This window comes from Solanum stenotomum, chromosome 2 (assembly GCF_019186545.1).
Source record: "Solanum stenotomum isolate F172 chromosome 2, ASM1918654v1, whole genome shotgun sequence".
Taxonomy (NCBI): Eukaryota; Viridiplantae; Streptophyta; class Magnoliopsida; order Solanales; family Solanaceae; genus Solanum; species Solanum stenotomum.
Genome location: NC_064283.1, coordinates 31,947,294 through 31,968,024, shown reverse-complemented (window position 1 = coordinate 31,968,024; position 20,731 = coordinate 31,947,294). Strand labels below are relative to the sequence as shown.

Sequence of the window (20,731 nt, the reverse complement as noted above, 5' to 3'; positions counted from 1 at the left end):
AGGCGGAATGACTTGGGAGACCCTTGTACTTGACTCTATTTGTCAGTTGGATCTTCTACTCACCACTTTACCAATTAAACCCTTGAATCTATTAAAACACAACATTTTAAATACCTTTTTAACCTATCTATGTGACATTTTTATTCAAATTGCGTGTAATACAAACGCTTTAGGCGTGTGAGGCCTTTCAAAAAGTTACTTTTGTCCTTCAACCGACTAAGCGGACTAGGAAGGGGTGCCCTTGGTTGGACCGATAGCAAGGGCTAGCTTTAGACGATCTTTCGATGCAAGCTGATCAAATCACTCAGTTTTGAAAGCTATTGAGATAGAGGCAGGTATCTTCTTTCCCCAATGAGTACAACACCATTATTGATTAAAATATTAGCGCTCTCTCGCCTTTCACTCAATGGTAATTTCGAAATTCTTTCCGATTTTTAATTATTGTTTTTGCCATTCTTATTCTTGTCTTTTTACTCATGTGGATCAGCTGATTTTTTTTAGGGAAACTAAATACTCCATAAAAACAAAATAATTACAAACATATACCCCTTTACATTCATACCACACTAAATGATTAAACTATATACCCCAACTAATTTTGCATAATTGATACAAAATCAGTATTATATACTGTATAGGTATCATTAAGGTTGACAATTTTGCTAAGTCTGAAAAAATAGAAAAGTTTATATTTGAAGTATAAAATTTGACAAGAGTCACCTTTTGTTGGTTGTGGGCATACCGCTTTTGTGGTAGTGTCTCTGAACATAACCTCAAATACCTAGGAATGAGAATGTCAAGTTTTGACACTTGTCCCACATTTTCCGTAGGTTCACTTGTATACTATTTAACTAAAAACACAATATTGAAACATGGGATCAAAATCTCTTAATTTATGATAATTTAGACACAAACAAATCTCAAATACAAGGTAATAACAACATTAAAGATGTTGTAGTGATTCATTTACATAATTTTAGAATACAAATAATCAAGTGAGTCCACTAGGGTTTGCAGCCAAACTGTACTTGTGCTTAAGGTAGGCTTTGATAAAAGGATCTAACTCACCATCCATCACAGAAGTGATATCAGAAGTTTCATAAGCAGTCCTTACATCTTTTACTAGCTTGTAAGGATGGAAGACATAGTTTCTTATTTGCTGGCCCCATTCCGCCTTCACCGTGTCTCCTCTTATTTGCTTTATTTCAGATTCCCTTTGTTCCTCTGCAATCACCAATAATTTTGCCTTCAATCTGCTTAGAGCTTTAATCTTATTTGCTAGCTGTGACCTCTCCTCTGCAATTGTGAAGCTATATTATTAGTATCACACATCAATTCCAAATAAGCCACACCTTAGCCCTGTAGTATAAGCTATACATCTAGGGAAAAAAAGAAGATGATTTTTGGTCTATTCCGTACATTTGATCGTGTTTGTTTGTATTGTTCTTCCACTAAGATTCCATGTCTACTTCAGCAGCAGCTAGAATATTATAATAGGTTTTGTGATTAATAGTAGTACATCAGGAAATACTTGATGGCAAGAATTTCAGACAAGAAAATTAATGCTTTAACCATAGTTCAAAATCTAACAAGAGAAAGAAGAGCAAAGGATGGGAAGTGAACAAAAACATAACGAGCTAAGAGCAAATATGATAGTTTATTGGGCTTATAACAACTTTACAACTCTAATCTCTGTGAGTCCATATGTCAATCTATGTCAGAATTCAGAAAGATCAAACACTTATCCACTAGACCCAAAAAGGCCACTCCATCTCAAAGCCGGAACAAACTTCTTCGCTACAGATGTGCACATAATATAATAAAGAAAAAAAGGTTTCAAAGAAGAACCTGTACAGCGAACGGCTACACCAGTGGGAATATGAGTGATGCGAACTGCAGTCTCAACCTTGTTAACATTTTGACCTCCCTTTCCACCTGCTCTTGTAAAGCTGATATCCAAGTCTTCTTCGGGAATTTCAACATTTGTTGAGTCTTCAGGAAGAAGAGGCATAACTTCAATGCCAGTGAAGCTTGTCTGCACAGTGGCCACTTCAAAAATTTATGTATTGTCTATGTATGAAAATGACAAGATTCTTTTGCTATGAAGATAGAAAAACAGATATATCATACTAAGATGCACGGTATCAGAATAAAGTGGTTAATGAAACAATGATACATTGCTCATTTTTCACTAGTGTTCTTAAAGGCTCATTTAAAGCACGCTTAAACCTTGGAACTTGATGAAAACCAGCTTGTGCGCTTCATCTGGCTTAATTGGCACTTTAGTGTAGGCGTCAAAGTGCTAAGGTGTCTGCACTCTAAAAGCAGGTTTAGTTTTTTAGGTTAGAATGAACTTTTTAAAGTTAACTTGTTTCTAAAAATAGAGAGGCAAAATTCTTTTCGGGACAAACTGAAAAGAGAGTTTTCAAAAGCGGAATGCACAAAAGTGCCAAAATCTGTTTAAGTTTTAAGCACAAGCGCAATTAAAGCATGAGCTTTAGCGAAGAAAAGCGTTAGAAAGAAAAAAAAACTGTAAACATATTTGGCACCACTCACCAATAAAACCATTTGATGCAACTTTCACACTTTCAAGAAATCTAATTTACAAAATGGGAGGACGGGGTATTTTTTAAAATCAAAATGAGCATATTTTGAATAAAATCAAAGCTCATTTATTGAACTACATCAGGAAAAAATGTGCATCATTATGTGACCATTTAAGCTAAAGACAAGACATTCTACACAACTTGCCACATTCAGCAATGAACCCTCACCAGACAAGCGAGGGGAAGGGGGAAAATCTCCAAAGTCCCCATGGAATGACAATTAGGCTACAGCAATTACAGGGAGATTATGCCCAAAGAAAATAAAAGAATAGAAACTGGAAATACTCGTGAAACAAATCGATCAACCACCAATACTTTCTATTTTGCACTTTAGATCAATCAACGCAATAAACCCATACAAGCTCTTGCTCTTTGGACCATAAAGAAGCAAACAAAATCTTTGCTCCCCCTCTAGATGTGAGATCGCCTTTTTCCCTCCTAATATCCCCATCAATGTTCTTTGCTTGTTGGACCATAAAGAAGCAAGCAAACCCATTTTCTCCCTAGATTACTTTTTCTTTTGTCATACTCTGAATTTTTTCAAGTGTTCCTTCTTATTATACAATCAGGTAACTTGTACCATAAAGAAGCAAGCATAACCATTTTCTCCCATCAGAGATAGCTTCCCAAGTTTCATTTGCAGCAATGTCTCTCAAGATTATGCAGAGAGTTTACTCTAAATATACTCCTTCCAATTCTATTTACATGACCATTTTCTTCTTTTTTTAATTTGGGTACTTCCCAATTGTTTGGCATCATTCTATTATCGTATAACTTTTAATAATTCAAATTTATTAAATTACTCAACTTATAAACTTTGATGTAATGTTTTCCATATCAATACCTTTCAACCATTACTTTGATATTTTTATTTCACCGTCATTAATATAATATATATGTCACATTAACATCTTAAATTCCATACTTTGATCATATACCATCATATAAAATGATAAAGAGGGAGTACTATCTAATCAGAAAACAGTCACCGACTGGTACTTCTGAAATATGTTTAAATGCTTATTCAAATATTGTCGGTGTCTTTCATAGAAATGCTATTAGGATCTAGAATTTTTTCTTTGGTTACACTTTTGACTGAATTAATAATCCAATATTAAATAGAAAAAAAAGATCACTATCTTCCCTTTTCTCTGCAATAACTATCAAATGATATTCAAGACAAGTAGTCAGAGTTCTGGGAAGATATCAGATATGGAGAACTACCTTTTCCCTTGTTTCACAACAAACTCATGGAAGGAAAATAAATCAACCCTTTGAAGTTACCTCAGAACGTATCCACTTGGCAAATTGTTACTTAAATTTTAGGAAAGAGAAACTACTCAAACATGTTGCAAACAACAAAGGGAGCACAAGAGAAATAAGCTTGGACTGTTGGGCCACGTTGCTTCTAAATAGTAAATAGCTCACCTGGTGCTACAATTAAGGATAAAACAACCAACAACTATTACGCCTTAATCCCAAATAAGTTGAGGTCGGCTATATAAATCCTAACTGACCACAATTCTCCATTTAAATGCATCCCACACCAACATTATGTAGGATAAAAATAATGAGAACTAGAAATTGTCCATACTTTCTTCTTACCATACTTAATAGGTTGAATACTTTGAAAACCCCTAATGAAAATCAGGAAAGAGTATACTAAGAGTAAATTATGTACATAAACTTGCCGATAAATTTCACTTAGACACTCGAACAATTGTTTGTTCCAATTGAGCACATGAATATGAGTACTTGCACACCTGATAAAGTGTTTCTATTAGACACTTTTGGATCATATTTTGAAAAAGTTTTTGCACAAGTACACAAGTGCCCAGTACAAAGATTACTTAATTACATAAAATATGTCTCCTCCTTCAATTATACACATCAACATCAATTAAAACAAGCTTAAGGTTTAACGGCTGCTGGAGACTAATGCGTATCACAACAGGAGGTGACATATTTTAAGTGGTAAAGTTAATTTCATAATGGGAGTGTAAGAACATGCGCATAAGCTTTTCCAAAATTTTGAGTTAGAAATGTCTAATAAGAACATTTTATCATGTGTTCGGCTAACAAGTCATAGTTCAAGTGTCACAATGAAATTAACTAGCAAATTAAAGGGGTCGTTGATTTATTCCACCTATTTTTTTAATAGCATAAAATCTGCGAAAGAGATAAAAGACCCCTAGAAAGCGGAGGACCTAAAGTAGATGTGCAACATGACTAAAATATACTCCATATTAATTGGTATCAACTATATAAATCTTTTTCTTCAATTGTGTCTTATTTTTTGCTGAGTCTGCATGGATTACAAGAGATTGTAGGTCTTTCGAGGCAAGTCTCGTGTAATTTTAGATCCACCTCATCTGCTTCACACTTCTAGATCAGTGTATCAATAGATCAATGCCAGATATGACCAGACTATCTAAGACTAGACCTTATCTCATCGTATCCGTAATATGTGCTACTTGCACCTTCTGGTGAACATGATCTTTAATCTTGTCTAATGTTATATGACCACATATTCATCTTACCATCTTCATCTTTGTGGCACTCATCTTGTGGATATGTTGGACTAAAGTGGCCCAACATTTACTTCCATATATTGTTGGTATTATAATAGGTTTATAGAACTTACCTTTCATTTTCATAGGCATCATTTTATCACATAATAATACCCTATTAACACTTAGGCGATGTTAATGATAGGCTGAAGGTTTGGAGACAAGAGGACTAAGATAGAGTACTTGGAGTGCAAATTCAATGATGTAACTCACAAGGAAGATGTGGAGGTGAGGACTGTTACAGAAATCATCCCCAAGAGAGGAAGTTTCAAGTACCTTAGGTCAATAATCCAAGGGAATGGAGAGATTGACGATGATGTTACACATCGTATTGGAGTGGGGTGGATGCATGAAATACAGGCTCACATCTTGTGTGTTGTGCGATAAGAATGAGCCATTAAGACTTGAAGGTATTTAGACCAGCTATATTGTTTGGGGCGAAGAGTTGACAGATCAAGAACTAGCACTTCCAGAAGATGAGAGTAACAAAAATGAGGATATTGAGATGGATGTGTGGGCACAGTAGGAAAGTTAGGATTAGGAACGAAGATTTATGGGACAAGATGGGAGTGTCCTATGTTGTAGACAAGGTGAGAGAGTTGAGGCTGAAATGGTTTAGGCATGTGAAGAGTAGATGCACAAATGCTCCATTGAGGATGTGTGACACATTAGCTATGGTGGGCCGGAGGAGAGGTAGATGTCAACCAAAGAAATATTGGAAAAAGGTGATTAGTCAGGACATGACACGTCTGCAGCTTACCGAGGACATTATCCTAGATAGAAGTATATGGAGGTTGAGAATTAGGGCAGAATGTTAGTAAGTATCAAGTGTTGCTAGTTTTTCTTATCATCATTATTATTATCACTCTCCTACTATCTTATTCTTTGAATTTATTATTTCCTGTTATTTGTTGTTGTTGTTCTTTTCTCCATTATAATTTGTACATGGCTTTTTCACTATTGTATTTCCTCTTCTCACTGATTTTGATTTGTTTTACTGGAACCTAGGGTCTATTGAAAACAACCTCTCTCACAAGGTAGAGGTAAAGTTACATACACACCACCCTCTCAAGACCCCACTTGTGGGATTACACAAGGTATGTTGTTGCTTCTCCATTTCAACCATCAAATTTTATTCTCTGTGGCACATCTTTGTCCATCATTCCATTTTCTTGGAACGAGTTTACACTTAGGTATCACCCCCCCCCCCCCCAATAATCTCACCTCAACTTCACTCTTCTTATGCTGACTAAACTCGCAACACATATATTTAGTCTCTTATCCTAAAACCCTTGTTTTTTTCAAGTGTTTCTCCATAATTCAAGCCTTTGGTTAGTATCCTAGTTGGTTTCATCAATTAGCCAAATATCATCAACAAATACGATACACATGAACTTCATCTAGTATTGTGTTGATTAGGTTATCCATAACTAGGGTAAACAAGTACATTCTCAATGTCAATCCCTGGCATGAACCCATGGACCATAACTATGGAAAACTCCTTTGTATCTCCCACTATTGTTCTCACACTAGTGAAGACTCCTTCATACATGTATTTTAATAGTATTTATATGTTTAGCATGAATCTCTTCTTCTTCACTGGTTGTATCAGTTAGCAAAAAAAAAACATGAATCCTTCCTTCTCCAACACCCAACACTCACCAGAAGACCTTTTGTGGTGCCCAATCATATCCCTTCTTCATGTCAATAAACACAAAGAGTGGATCTTTTTGCCTTTCTAAATAAATTTCCATCAATCTAAGCAAGAATTTGTTGTTTGATATGCTTTACTTGAGCTGATGGTGTATCGGAAACAACCTCTCTACCTTCAAAAGGTAAGTAGGGGTAAGGCTTCGTATACACAACCCTCCCTAGACCTAACATGTGGTGTCAATATGCCGCTCTGTCAATCCTTTACAAAGTTCATATGACTCATAAATTTAATGTCACAATAGTTCGTACAATTTCAAATATCTCCTCTATTCTTATAAAATATAAATCAAGTTACTCTATCACTTCCTAGTACAACATTAAAAATGCTTGGTTAGTAATCCTACACCAACTTTTCCGAGCAACTCACAAATTTCTATAGAGACACCATTGGACCAGACTTTTCCAGTTCATATTTTTCAATGCATTTTTTACCTCTATGGCCTAATTCTATGAGTGGCTAAAGCTTATATTGTGTACAAATATATAGAGATCCAAAATGTTATAATCGTTGTTCGAGTTGAACAATTGATCAAAACAGCATCTCTCCATTGATCTCATTATGTACACTTGTTTAAGTCTCTACGCTTCTTCTCTCTTAACCATGATAGTTTAAACATGTCATTCTCTCATTCTTGTGACCTTAACATTTGGTACAATCCATCTAGTTTTTCCCTAGATTTTTACTAATAATATTCTTAAGCTTAAGTTTCCTCTTAGCGCTCTTATACTATTCAACAACTTCCTCTTTTTCGTCTGATAACTTCCTATAACACTTTCTTTAGCTCTAATAACTCTTAGTATCTCCTTATACTAACACTAGGATTCTTGTGGTTGAAGTCCTATCTTTAGACTTGCCTAACACATCATTTTCTACTTTCTTACTACAATTGGATTTCCACTGGATGTCAGTGTCCCCCTATAAGTCAATGTTCCCTCCTCCTATAGTTTTTTTTTGAAACGCTAATTGGTTAGCAGTCTTCAATTCCAACCCTCGGACATGTGGTTCTATCACGTCTTTTAGAATGGATAAAGTTTATTTGACTATGATTACCCTGCTATTTAATGTTATCAGGCGAGAATATCCCTTTTTAAAATGTGTTTGCTACAACTAAACCATAAGCTAGGATGAACTCACGAGTATCCTTTCTTTCATCACCCCTAGTACCATAACCATATCCCCCATGGACAATTCTACATGTTCAGAACCGTCACAGTCTTTACCTTATATGTTGCTTGGATTCACTTGAACCAAGGTATCCATATCTTGACAAAAAATTAGGTTTAGCTTCTGCATCTAATCCTATTGGCAGAGCATAGGCACTAATGACATTAAGTGTTCTCATTCACGCATGCAAGACTTGATGAAATAATAGTATCCAAACAACCTTAATCCTTAAGTTCTTGTTCTACAATAGCTCCCACCGCATTACTATTTTTCTCTAACCCACAATACCATAATTTATCGCTTATGTTGCTATTAAAACAAGAATAGGTTTATACAATCCTATTAGAATAGGAATAGGAATAGAAATAGATATAGGAATACTAAATAGTATCCTACTTGGTAAAGGATTGTATTCTAGGGTCTATAAATAGGGTCTCAATGTAATAATGTAGACACAACAACAATTCAAAAATATTCTTTTTCCATATTTCTCACATGGTATCAGAGCCTCTACAATCTTGGTAGAAAATCAAAGAGCTTCCGCTGCCGGCGGGCGGCTATTATCCATATATGCAGCCCGTCCGGTCAACGATTATGTTAGCAAAAGTTGGGTCACCGTGCATCATCCCGGTGACTACTTTTCATATTTAATTTGTGTAGCACCGTGCCATCATTCCGGTGACTACTTTTTCATATTTAATTTGTGTAGCACCGTGCCATCCTTCCGGTGACTACCTTTTTTTGCATATCTTATTGTGTAGCACTGTGCATCTCTACCGACTACTTCTCATATTTAATTTGCGTAGTACCGTGGATTTTTTCTGAACTATTTTCTCATTTCTGAGTTGCATAGTACCATGTGTCTTTTCAGTGACTCCTCATATTTGATTTGCATAGTTCCATTCGTCTTTCCGGTGACTCCTCAAATCTGATTTGCATAGGGTTGTGCCATCATTCCAACCCTACCCGTATAATTTTTTCTTTTTTAGTAGGGTCGTGCCATCATTCCGACCTTACCCATATTATTTCTCTTTTTCAATGGGGTCGTTCCATCAATTTGAACTATCCTATATAATTTTTATTTTCTAGTTGGGTCGTGACATCATTCCGACCCTACCCATATAATTTTATTTCTTAGATTGTGACCACTTTTAGCCATCAAATCTAATACTCCGGCATATGAGCATGTTTCGGCCAATTTTTCGGTGACTTGTTTAATATCGACTCATCTATTGATTCCAACATGATCCATATACTTTATACTAGATTTTGAGCACTTTGTTGCTCAGGGGAGTTTAGTAGCCTTGTATGTTGATTATGTGAGTCACTCTATGGTCTGAAACAGTCTTTGCAAGTTAGGTTTGGGAAGTTCAACGTTGTAATTTTATCACTCTGTTTTATCGGCATTATGCATCAAATTCAGTATTTCATGAGAAGATTAAACACATTGAGATTGACTGACATTATGCATCAAATCCAGTATTTAATGAGAAGACAAACACATTGAGATTGACTGTCAATTTTGTGAAGTCGAGTGATCAACTTGCAGATATCTCACCAAGCCCCTCATCGGTCCTCGTGTTAATTACATTTGTAACAAGCTAGGTACATGAATTGTATGCACTTAGCTTGAGGGGGAGTGTTAGAATAGGAATAGGTTTATACAATCCTATTAGAATAGGAATAGGAATAGAAATAGATATAGGAATACTAAATAGTATCCTACTTGGTAAAGGATTGTATTCTAGGGTCTATAAATAGGGTCTCAATGTAATAATGTAGACACAACAACAATTCAATAATATTCTTTTCCTATATTTCTCAAAGTTGCCATCTCTCTAACCTTTTGCCCTGACCATTTAGTTTCATGTAGTTATGCAATATAGCTTTCCTCCTTTTTAAGGTATCTACTAATTCCATCGACTTTCCAATCAAAAAGCCTATGTTCCAGCTATCTACTCAAGCTCAACTCTCTTGGACTAGCTTTCCTACCCTCATCAGTTGATCATGCAGAAACCCTTCCCTATTTTTACCATATCCAGGATGTGGCCATACTAGCTTCTTTACCTAGATTTGTCCATGACATGGGACCCTTTCCTATGTTGTACTACATCAAGGTGTTGATGCGGCAGTACTAACCTCTTTACTCGTACCCACCAGGCCACCACTGATGCAGAAACCGCAGTTCATACTCCGTCACATCCAATTGGTAATTTGACAGAATCACTAGCTTATTTTTCATCACATCCAGGTGGCGATGTAATGTGTTCCTTGATGAGTATGTCCCAATGATACTATTGTGAGAATTCATCATGAACTGGCTTTTTACGCTAGTTCTCACCCTTTATTCCGACTTGGGACTGACAATGTAAGCAAGCTCACACGGTATGATATCATGCTTAGGGACTTTTGGTGTGAAGTAGCCCACTCAAACTCATACGAAGTCTTTCATATATGTGTGAGTATCTAGAAAATACAGAATATAAGGAGGCCCAAAAGAGTGTTATCACATAAAGATATATAACCTGACGAAGGCCTTTAGAGTTGAAGGGAGACTGTCGAACAATCCTGTGGGTTCCTTTCTCCCCAGACAGGTAGCCATATGCATACCGTCCATCAATTTCAACAGTGGCTGACTTAATCCCAGCTTCTTCTCCCACAGACTTCTCAACAACTTTCGTTTTATAGCGCTGCTTTTCTGCCCATCTCACATACATCCTGAGAAGCATGTCAGCCCAATCCTGCACTGGAATTAATCAAAATATTCTATGTAAAAGAGGTAATGAAAATTGTGACACTGATTTTGCAAGTTTTTGAAGACTTGAAAACTTTCTGATGAAACAGGACTAGTAGAGAATAGATGGACCAAACCTGTAATGAGAAAAAAGTAAGATAAGGTTTCAAAGAAAAATATACAAATTGTTAGAGAGCTTCAATCATGTCTACTCCACATCATATCTTTTTTTTTGTTTGATTCTTTTTGAAGAGATGAATAATAAAAAATAATATGTCATATCATGTTTTATTTGAGATCTCCGTCATGAGCAAACTGTAAGCTCAAAAACATTTAAATCATCTGTTCGATCATATAAAAAGGCTTTTAAATAGAAATAGACATACTGAGTTGAAATCTGTATGGACAATGATAGTTAATGATCACAGCAAAGAATGAAATTCTACACTGTAGCAAGGCACCTAAAACTTTTCTGGCTCTATAAAATTCATTACAGCATTATCATGATCAGCTTATATGAAATAACACTGACACTTGGCAGAATGTATCGAAAACTATCTCACCGCCTCAGGTGAACACCCATGATGAAGTTCATGAAAAATGTGAACGAGTATGAAATTTTTAATCATCCGGGTTCATATGCACAAACATTCACACTTCCATGTCCTAAAATCAATAGACCTAGTATCCAAGGGTATGGCCTAGTGGTCAATGAAGTGAATTGAGAACCATGAGGTCTCAGATACAAATCCCAACAAAGATAGAAACATTAGCTGATTTCTTCCCATCTGTCCTATCTGTTAGTTGCTATGTTTTAGGACTACAACTTTAATAATTTACTACAGTAAATTAGTTTTCTTGAGATAATTTTTTCTCCTAGTCTTTAGGAGTTCGTTTATTTTTAGCAGATTTTGTGCTAATATTTAGGTATTTGAAGTTAATGTTTTATTTTTTGAAATAAATGTTTTATTATAATGTAAGTCTTAATTGCAGTGAAATAAATCGTACTTTTCCACAACTATTCATAAGCTCTGTTCTTTCTAGTTCTTCATTCCTTTTTACTATCTTTATTCCTTCATATTCATAAGTCTTCAATTGTTCTTATTCTAGTTTTCACTCAATTAAACAATAGTTGGTATTAGAGCATTTTATTCTTGAGGGACCTATGTGTATTCATTAATCTGTTTCACTGCATTCCATGGACGGAGAAACAAGTTATTTTTCAATGGAGAAAGTTATCAAATCTGGGCCGTTAGAATGCAGACATAGCTAGAAGCTTTGGATCCCTGGGAGGCTGTAGAAGATGATTAAGAGATTGTTCCCTTACCAAACAATCCCACGATGGCGCAGATCAAACATCACAAGGAGAGAGAAAATCATGAAATCAAAGGCAAAGGCATGTTGCAAACTGCAGTTTCATCCACCGTTTTTTTCGTATCATGTCCCTGAAGTCAGCAAAAGAGGTATGGGGTTATCTCAAGACTGAGTATGAAGGAGATGAAAGGATTCGTGGAATGCAAGTGCTAAATTTGGTACATGAGTTTGAGTTGCAAAGGATGAAAGGAAGTGAAACCATAAAGGAGTATTCTGATCAACTTCTTAACATAGCAAATCGTGTCAGATTGTTGGGTTCCATTTTTAACGATTCAAGGATCGTTGAGAAAGTCCTTCTAACGGTACCTAAAAGATTTGAGGCTACTGTTACAACCTTAGAAAATACTAAGGACTTGTCCAAAATTATATTAGCAGAGCTCTTAAGTGCTTTTCAAGCACAAGAGCAACGCCGTGTAATGAGACCGGAAGGAGTTGTTGAAGGAGCCCTACTAGTCAAACATTAAGAAGATGGAAGAAACAAGAAGAAGCAGAACAAGAAGATACAAGGACAAAATAGTGAGAATTTTACTAAAAGCAAGAGGCTAACTACCCTCCTTTATGTTGGAGGAGACCTGATGCAAAATGCAACAACTGCAATTCACAGGGTCATGAAGTTGTAATATGCAAAGCCAAAATTCAGCAGCCTGAAGTTGAAGCTCAAGTTGTTGATTAAAAAGAAGAAGATCAACTCTTTTTTTGCAACCAGTTTCACATGCCTTGATTCAAGTCAAAGTTGGTTGGTTAACTGATAATGATTGTTCTAACCACATGACATCTGATAAAAAGTTGTTCAAAGAGTTAAGGAACACGGAGACAAAGAAAGTTAAAATTTACAATGCTGAGTGTTGCCACCATAGCCATTACAAGTTGCTCTAGATCTAAGTTTATCATAGATATTTTGTATGTCCAAGACCTTGATCGGAACCTGATCAGTGTTGGTCAATCAATGCCTAATGGAGAAAGCATTCAACATGTTCTTTAAAAAAAAAAAAGGCTTGTGTGATAGAAGATCCATCAGGTCATGAAGTATTCAAGGTCAAAATGGAGGGCAAGAACCTTTGGAAGAAGATCAGATAGCTTTTATTATGTCAGACAACTCTACAGAAGTTTGGCATATAAGAATGGGTCATTTTCATCATCAAGGTATGATGTTCATGCAAAGAAAGAAACTTGTGAATGATCTACCAAGAATACAAAATCAGTGATAAGCTTGTTTACTTGGCAAGATGAACAGGTACCCCTTTCCAAAAACAACTTGGAGACCATCAAGAAAGCTTCAGCTCATTCATACATACAGATATGCGTGGACCTCACAGAACACCATCATTGAATGGTAGTCTTTACTACTGTAAAGATATGACACATACGCCTAACTCAACCCCAAAAACTAGCTCATGAGGGAAGGTTTGTCCAAGTTCATATAAGGAGATCAATTTCCCATTCCTCTATTGATGTGAGACTTCTTAACAACTACATTGTATTTTTTATCATCTAATAGGATTGACTTGGATTTTTTTTCTTAAATTCAAGTCAGAAGTAGCTGATGTGTTTTGGAAGTTTAAAGCAAAGGTGGAAAATCAAAGTGGCTACACAATTTAGACTTTAAGGTCTGAATTATGATAATGGGAAAGAGTACACTTCAGAGTAGTTAAAAATATTTTGTGACAAAGCTGGTATAGAACATCAACTAACTGTCTTATAGTCCACAACAAAATGGAGTCAGTGAGAGGAAAAACCAAAGTATAATAGAGATGACTAGGTGCATGATATATGAGAAATATCTACCAAAAATGTTCTAGGCAGAGGCCACTAGCACTGCTATTTTATTTTTTTTGCAAAACAAACTTCCTTCTAGAGCAGTAGAGGATAAAACACCATATAAAGTATGGTATGGTCATGACCTCATTGCAATTTTTTAGGATTTTTGGCTGCTTGTGTTTCTGTTATGTGCCCAGGTTAAAAGATATAAACTTGATAAGAACGCAGTTCCTGGCAACTTTATAGGCTATAGTACTATTTCCAAAGCATATAAGGTCTATCAACCTCAAACAGAGAAAATTGGCATAAAGTAGAGATGTCCATTTCATGTAAGTTGCTTTGAGAGTAAAGCATATATGTTGTTGTTGTTGATTGTTGTGAAAGGATTTCTTACATAAAGGATTCTAATGTTGAAAGGTCTTCTCACCTAAAATGAATCAAAGTTAAGGAGTTATTCTAATGATGAGGCAAGTGGCGATTACCCATGCCCTCTAACAAAAGACAAGAGGCGATTACCCATGTCACATGAGATAAGGACAAGAGGCGATTACCCAAGTCCCTTAAAGAAAAGATGAATAAGACTAATGAATATTCCGTGGGAGGTATACTTAGTACCGAGTGGACAAGTGGCGATTACCCGTGTCCCAAAAACTATGCGCCATCATAGGTTGTCTAGATAGACATTAGTTAGTGGATCCACGTAAGCTAGAAAGTTCATGGTTCTTACCTTGGCAAGTGAGAACACCTCTTATCGGTGTGGGGTAGACACCGGATTCCATGTTAATAACTCACATGGTTTTACATGTCGGCTATAGGTAATCCTCCCACATTAATGAATCAAGGTTACTTCAAGAAGTATCTCACATGTGTTTTAAGATGATGTCTACTTGCATTGACCATGTTTTATGACGTATGTTTTCTAACTCTTTATTATCGTGTTTTAGCTTGGTCATTGCATATCACAAAATGTCCCTTTATCATGATTTATCTCTATGCATTGCTATCATACTTGGTACATATTTGTACTAACGCATACTCTTGCCTACATTATCCCCAAATGTAGGGTCCGACGCTCCAAATTCGCACCTCCGTTGCTAAGGATCTCTTAGTAGAAGTTAAAGATTGGTGAGTCCTCATGTTCCGAGGACCAAGCCTTTATTTCATACTGTCTTTACATTTTAGTTTTGATCTTGATGTACGGGTTATGTCCCAATTACTCTTTTGTACTAGATGGCTTTGAAACATTGTTAGACTTCCGCTCGTTTTACAAAACTGTATGTTTTGATAGTGTCTTTTAAATCTTTGATTTCTATTATCTTGTACGATGTATGCTTAGTGGCTTGTATGGGGCCTCTCGAGGTCTTATATGCCATGTTACACCTAGGGTCTACCTTGGGTCGTAACAGGAATAGGATTTAGGTCTCCTACTTTCATAAGAATTAGACTTCCTATTGATGTAATAAGACTCCTATTTAAAGAGGCTTTTGAGGAATAAATCAGAAATCATATTTCAACAAAACACAAGAGATTAGAGTTCTCTCTTCCATTGAACTCTAAGATTTCAGTCTCCTTTTGAAGAGTTGAAGAGATCGGAGTTCTCTTTTAATGAACTCTAAGGTTTCAGCCTCCCTTTAACGAGTTGAATTTATATATCGCCTGTGAATCGATCATTCCCTAAACATACATAACACATTTCAATGTTAAGTTATTTTTCATGGAGAAGTGAAGCTTCTTTACTGCAAAAGTGATAAGCAGGTTGCTGACATTTTCACCAAGCTCCTTCCCCTCGGCAAGTTTGAGTTTTTCAGAAAGAAACTAGGAATGTGCAGATCCTAAAGCAAGGAGTGTTAGATGGTATGTTTTAGGACTGCAGCTTTATTTATTTACTGCAGTAAATTAGTTTTCTTGAGATAACTTCTTTTCCTAGTTGTTAGGAGTTTGTTTATTTTCAGCAGATTTTGTGCTGATATTTAGGTATTTGAAGTTAATGTTATATTATAAATGTAAGTTTTAATTGCAGTGAAATAGGACATACATTTCCGCTCCTATTCATAAGCTCTCTTCTTTCTAGTTCTTCGTTCCCTTTTACTAGTTTATTCCTTCATATTCATAAGTTTTCTTTTGTTCTTTTCCTAGTTTTCACTCAATTAAGCAACACTAGCCTTAGCATTGGTGGACAGATTACCTAGTATTTGGCGGCACATATCCCGTTGAATTAGTCGAGATGCGCGAAAACTGACCCAAGCACCGAGGTTATCAAGAAAAAAAATCAATAGACCTTGCCCCTTGCTACAGATCCAGCATTACCTGTGCATCAGTGCCGCCCGCACCAGCTGTGATAGTAATCACTGCACCTTCTTTATCATAGGGGCCTGAAAGAAGTTGAGTCAACTCAAAACGATCCAGTGCCTTGTTCAATTCCTTTATGATACCAGAGGCCTCTTGAAGAAGCACTGAATCAATTGAGTCCATCTCCTCAGTGAGCTTAACTATTGTTTCTGCATCATCAGCCTGTGGAAGTGTGAATTACTGAATTGTCACTGTCGTACTGACACTGATTTATGAATAAATATCTAAATACGTGGTGAGATACCTGAGATGTTTTCAAGGACTAGAAGAAAATTCTAGAAGTGCCCCAAACAGAAAAGCTTTGCAAATTTTTTGATTGCACATCAAAGGGGAAAAAATGTTTTTTTTTAAATCTTTCAAATGGACATCTGTCCACTCTATTATCTTCCTCTTTATTTTTAATCAATATTCCAAACTATGGACAGAAGGAGGTATTTAGGGGAAATGAAGGAGATTCTCCAGAAGAATAAGATTGGTAACCACTGGATTCTTAAATGTCCTTGAACCATTAACCATTTACTGCAAAGACAAATCAAAGTTAAAGGTGACATACGCCTCGCAAGATAAAATAGGACCTCCAGTGCAAGACTATTATAGTACAAAGATGTTTCAGCAAAAATGGAAAAATGAGTTTTGATGTTAACAAGGAAACAACATAGTACAAGTGTTTTCTGCTCTCCATCTCTCTTTGAAGGAAAGTATAGGTACCTGTGTCTTGAAGTCACGGAGAAGCTTTAATTTGTCTTTGCAATCAGTCAAAGCCTGAAGTGTTTCCTGAGCTTTAGCACGATCATCCCAGAGAGAGCTATCAGCAGCTGCTGCTTCTAAAGCAGCAAGATCTTCCTGTAATTGCTTTAGACCAGCAGCAGCTCTGATCTCCTGAACACGCTCTAAGACAGTTTCTACATCCTTCCTTAAAGTATAGAAATCTGTGGCCATATAAAACAGTACAAACACTCCAACACTTAAGGAGCCAAATACTCCAAAAAACATGAAAAGTTCAGCAGAAGATTGCACAAAGATTAAGTGCTACCCAGAAAATTGTGACTGTAGAAGCTACTTGCCATCCACAACTTTGAATTTCGATTTCTAGAAAAGTGAATTTCATTCAAAGATGACTAAAAAGAGTCCCTTCCCTACACGTGATTTCAGAAGCAGTCTTTTAAAATTGAAAAGCGCAATTAAGTGATAAGGTCCATGCAGTTTGAAGCGAAAAGCAAGAAGTGAAGTGCATGCTTCTTTGAAGACAAGCGCACAACAACAACAAACAAAGCGTAATCTCACAAGGAAGACAAGCGCACAAATATTAAAAGTTCAAAAAATACAAAAACATAGATAAATTTAGTGATACAATAATCAAATTATAATCAAAATAAATTATTTCAACATCCAATATACAATAATGTCTATATAATCCAACTCCTCGGAGTTGAGATTCAAAGAACCAATTGCTTTTCGTTGGGATTACTTTGCACGTCATTGTTTGAAGTGTACACTTTGTTGAAGCACATGGTTTCACCTATGAAAAAATCCCTTGGAAATATTTTGTTTTCTGAGAAAGGTAACAAAAAGTTCAATTTTATTAATTAAAAAAAAATTAAATGAATAAACTATTCGTATAACTCCTTACTAGCAAAAAATAAATAGATGGCTCACTTGGAATTAACAAAATGAACTACAATATAAAAAGTAAGGTACACACATATGCCAAACTACAAACATTCAACTAGAGGTGGCAAATGGGCTGGTAGAGTCGGATATGGGTTGGTCAAAATTAGTTAGGTGAAAATTGATAGAATATCCGACTCGACTTTGCTTCTTATTATGTAAAGAAATAAATACTTTCAAATTACAAGATTTTTCTCTTATTCTTTTTCTCCTTTTAGTGTGTATTTGGTATGAAGGAAAATATTTTTTCATTTTTTTCTAGAATATATTTTTTTGGAAAATTAGTGGTCCTGAATCGAGGTTGGGAGGTCAATCTTTGGGTCTCGAGTCGGGGTCGGAAGTCGGATCCCGGACCAGTTTTAAGTGGTGAGGATTAAGGAAAGTTCTGAAAAATTATTTCGTGATTTAAAAAAAAGTTTTAAATTTTTCCCCCTACTTTATGTACGGAAATCATTTTTCTTAAATTAGAGAAACATAAACCACTTAAATATTTCCAAAACATTTAAGTCAATCAAAATAAGAAAATTTGAAATTACTTTTCAAAAATATTTTTTCTTCATACCAAACACACCCTTAATAAGTGTACTTTTTATAGGTTTCTACATCGTTACAAACTATAAGGAGAGTGTAATTGGTGGATACCCATGAGTTACCCATATTTTATGATTGATGATATGGTTGAATTAAACGGATAACCATATATTTTACCCATTTTACCACCCCTACATCGACCCATCAAAAACAAGGAAATCACAGATTTGCTTCAACATTATGTATCTCCATTTCCTCAAATACCATTCTTTCAGCATCACACCTCCACCCAGACACATTTGTTTTGCCATCCTCATCAATCATGACCCCTTCTCCTCAAGAACAAAAACAACCTTTATAACATTAATGTTTGACATCTTCTCTGTTATAAGGAGCCCTAGCATCTTAGCTTTAACACCCCCTGAGCCACCACCTTCATGTTATTTTCTTAAGGTCCCATTCATTCCATTTCTTTCAAATAGTTGGCAATTCCCTTTTTTCCTATGAAGGCTGCCTGGGTTTATGGCAATGGTTGCACGGTAATATTGCACTTGCAAAAATTTTAGGTATCACTCCACCAAAATATTGGTACTTATAATCTAAAAGAAACGCAAAATTTATTACAAAGTTGACAATAGAACTTTTCATTTCCTTAAAGTTGATCTGTCGGTACAGGTTTCATGGGATTACAGTTCCCTTCATACTCCATAGAATATTCAACTAGTTGCTGAAACAAAGACTTCTGAATGTGCAACCTTCTTAAAGGTGTTGATGTGGAATGGTAGGATGGAGAAACACATTTACAGTCTTATAGCCCCTTGTCAAGTTCAGTAACAAGAGTATAACAGCACAGTATGGGTAAATACATAATGCCTTGCTATTAAGGTGTCAGGTGTGCAGTTCTTCTAGGACATATTCTCACAAAGTTACAAAAGCATGGCCACACAACCACTACAAATGAAGAACATACATGTAAATACTACTGAAGTAAAAATCTAGATACAGCTAAGCATAGATACTTCACCATAACACATTGTTTTGTTTCCATGGTCCAAACATTATGTCTGTACTTAAAAGTTCATTCAAAATCCAGACAAGACACATAAGACAAAATGCAGGTGTCACGTGTGGAATTAGTCGAGGTGTACACAAGTTGCCCAGAGACCACCATTATCCAAAATAAAACATAATACAAAATGCAAGAAAGCCACAAGGAAGTTCAGAATGCTCCTCGGACGTTAATGAGTACAACGATCCAATATAACCAAAATTTCTTATCAAAATTATTAAAAGAAAATTTCAAGCGTTCATCATACTATTTCTTTAAGGCTGAAATAACATCATTTTGGATTTGTATAAATTTACCTTGCATCGCCCATTCACGTGTTTCAGTATTGCTAACTCCCACCTCAGGTGTTGCAAAAGAAACTGTATCACCTTCAATGGAATTAATGGAACACCACATAGTAAGCACAGTTATTATTTTTTTCTGATAAATACAAATAGTAGCAAATTAAAGGCACAAACTACTATATTTCTGAGAAGCTAGGTGACAATTAATAATTCAAAACTCAGAATTACTCCTTCCATCCCAATTTACACCAATTTTAAGAAGTACATAAACTCATCGTTAGTGGAATTTTGAAAATTAAAGTTACATATAGTTTACAATCGATAAAGGTAAAGTAACAAAATCTCTAAGACGAGGGAGTTGCAGGAACAAAAAAGTAGATACCCGTTGGAGAAGAAGTGATGCTCCTATGCATTGCTCTTATTCTCCTAATAGCAGGAAAAAAAGAATGAGAAGTGAGTTGTGAAATTCCCTCTCTTCTCCTATCCATTGCTTTAACTCTTGTAATTGGAACTGATGCTGCCATTATTCGGTTTCTAGCTAAGCTGTAGAAGGGTTTCGAATATTGACCAACTGAACTTTGAACCACAATCTCCATGGCTGGAGAAAGAAGCTGTCTCCACCTGTCTCTGCCTTGAAAAGAGATAAAGTGTATGGAACAATTTGTCGACTAATCCATAACTCCCAAACCACCAGCTCTCTCCTCTCTCGTCTCAATTTATATCTGTTACTTTAAATTAATACAAAATTTATAAAATAAAAATAAACTTTTGAAATTTTATGGTCTAAAATAAGTTATCATTTCGTAATAATAAAATAGACATTTTAAAATTAAATTATTACTAAATATAAAAATCTGTGATTTTGTTTTAAATTGACTAACACTTTGTTTGAATCATTGTTACTCATTGT

At 35.6% G+C, this 20,731-nt stretch overlaps 1 protein-coding gene across 2 annotated transcripts; it reads right to left on the bottom strand.

Annotated features, from left to right (window-relative positions):
- Positions 1–865: 865 nt before the first annotated feature.
- On the bottom strand, positions 866–20,525 carry LOC125855295 (peptide chain release factor PrfB1, chloroplastic). Of its 2 annotated transcripts, none has more exons than XM_049535006.1 (7): positions 20,204–20,525; positions 19,834–19,905; positions 16,978–17,198; positions 16,228–16,431; positions 10,580–10,795; positions 1,849–2,035; positions 866–1,296 (listed from the first exon to the last, which is right to left on the bottom strand). In XM_049535006.1, the coding sequence occupies exons 1-7, from the start codon at positions 20,415–20,417 to the stop codon at positions 992–994; spliced, it is 1,419 nt and encodes a 472-aa protein (XP_049390963.1). In that variant the 5' UTR covers positions 20,418–20,525; the 3' UTR covers positions 866–991. The 2 variants fall into 2 exon arrangements, with proteins under 2 accessions (XP_049390963.1, XP_049390964.1); XM_049535007.1 differs by having other exon boundaries at positions 19,834–19,896; positions 20,204–20,503.
- Between the last annotated feature and the right edge of the window lie 206 nt (positions 20,526–20,731).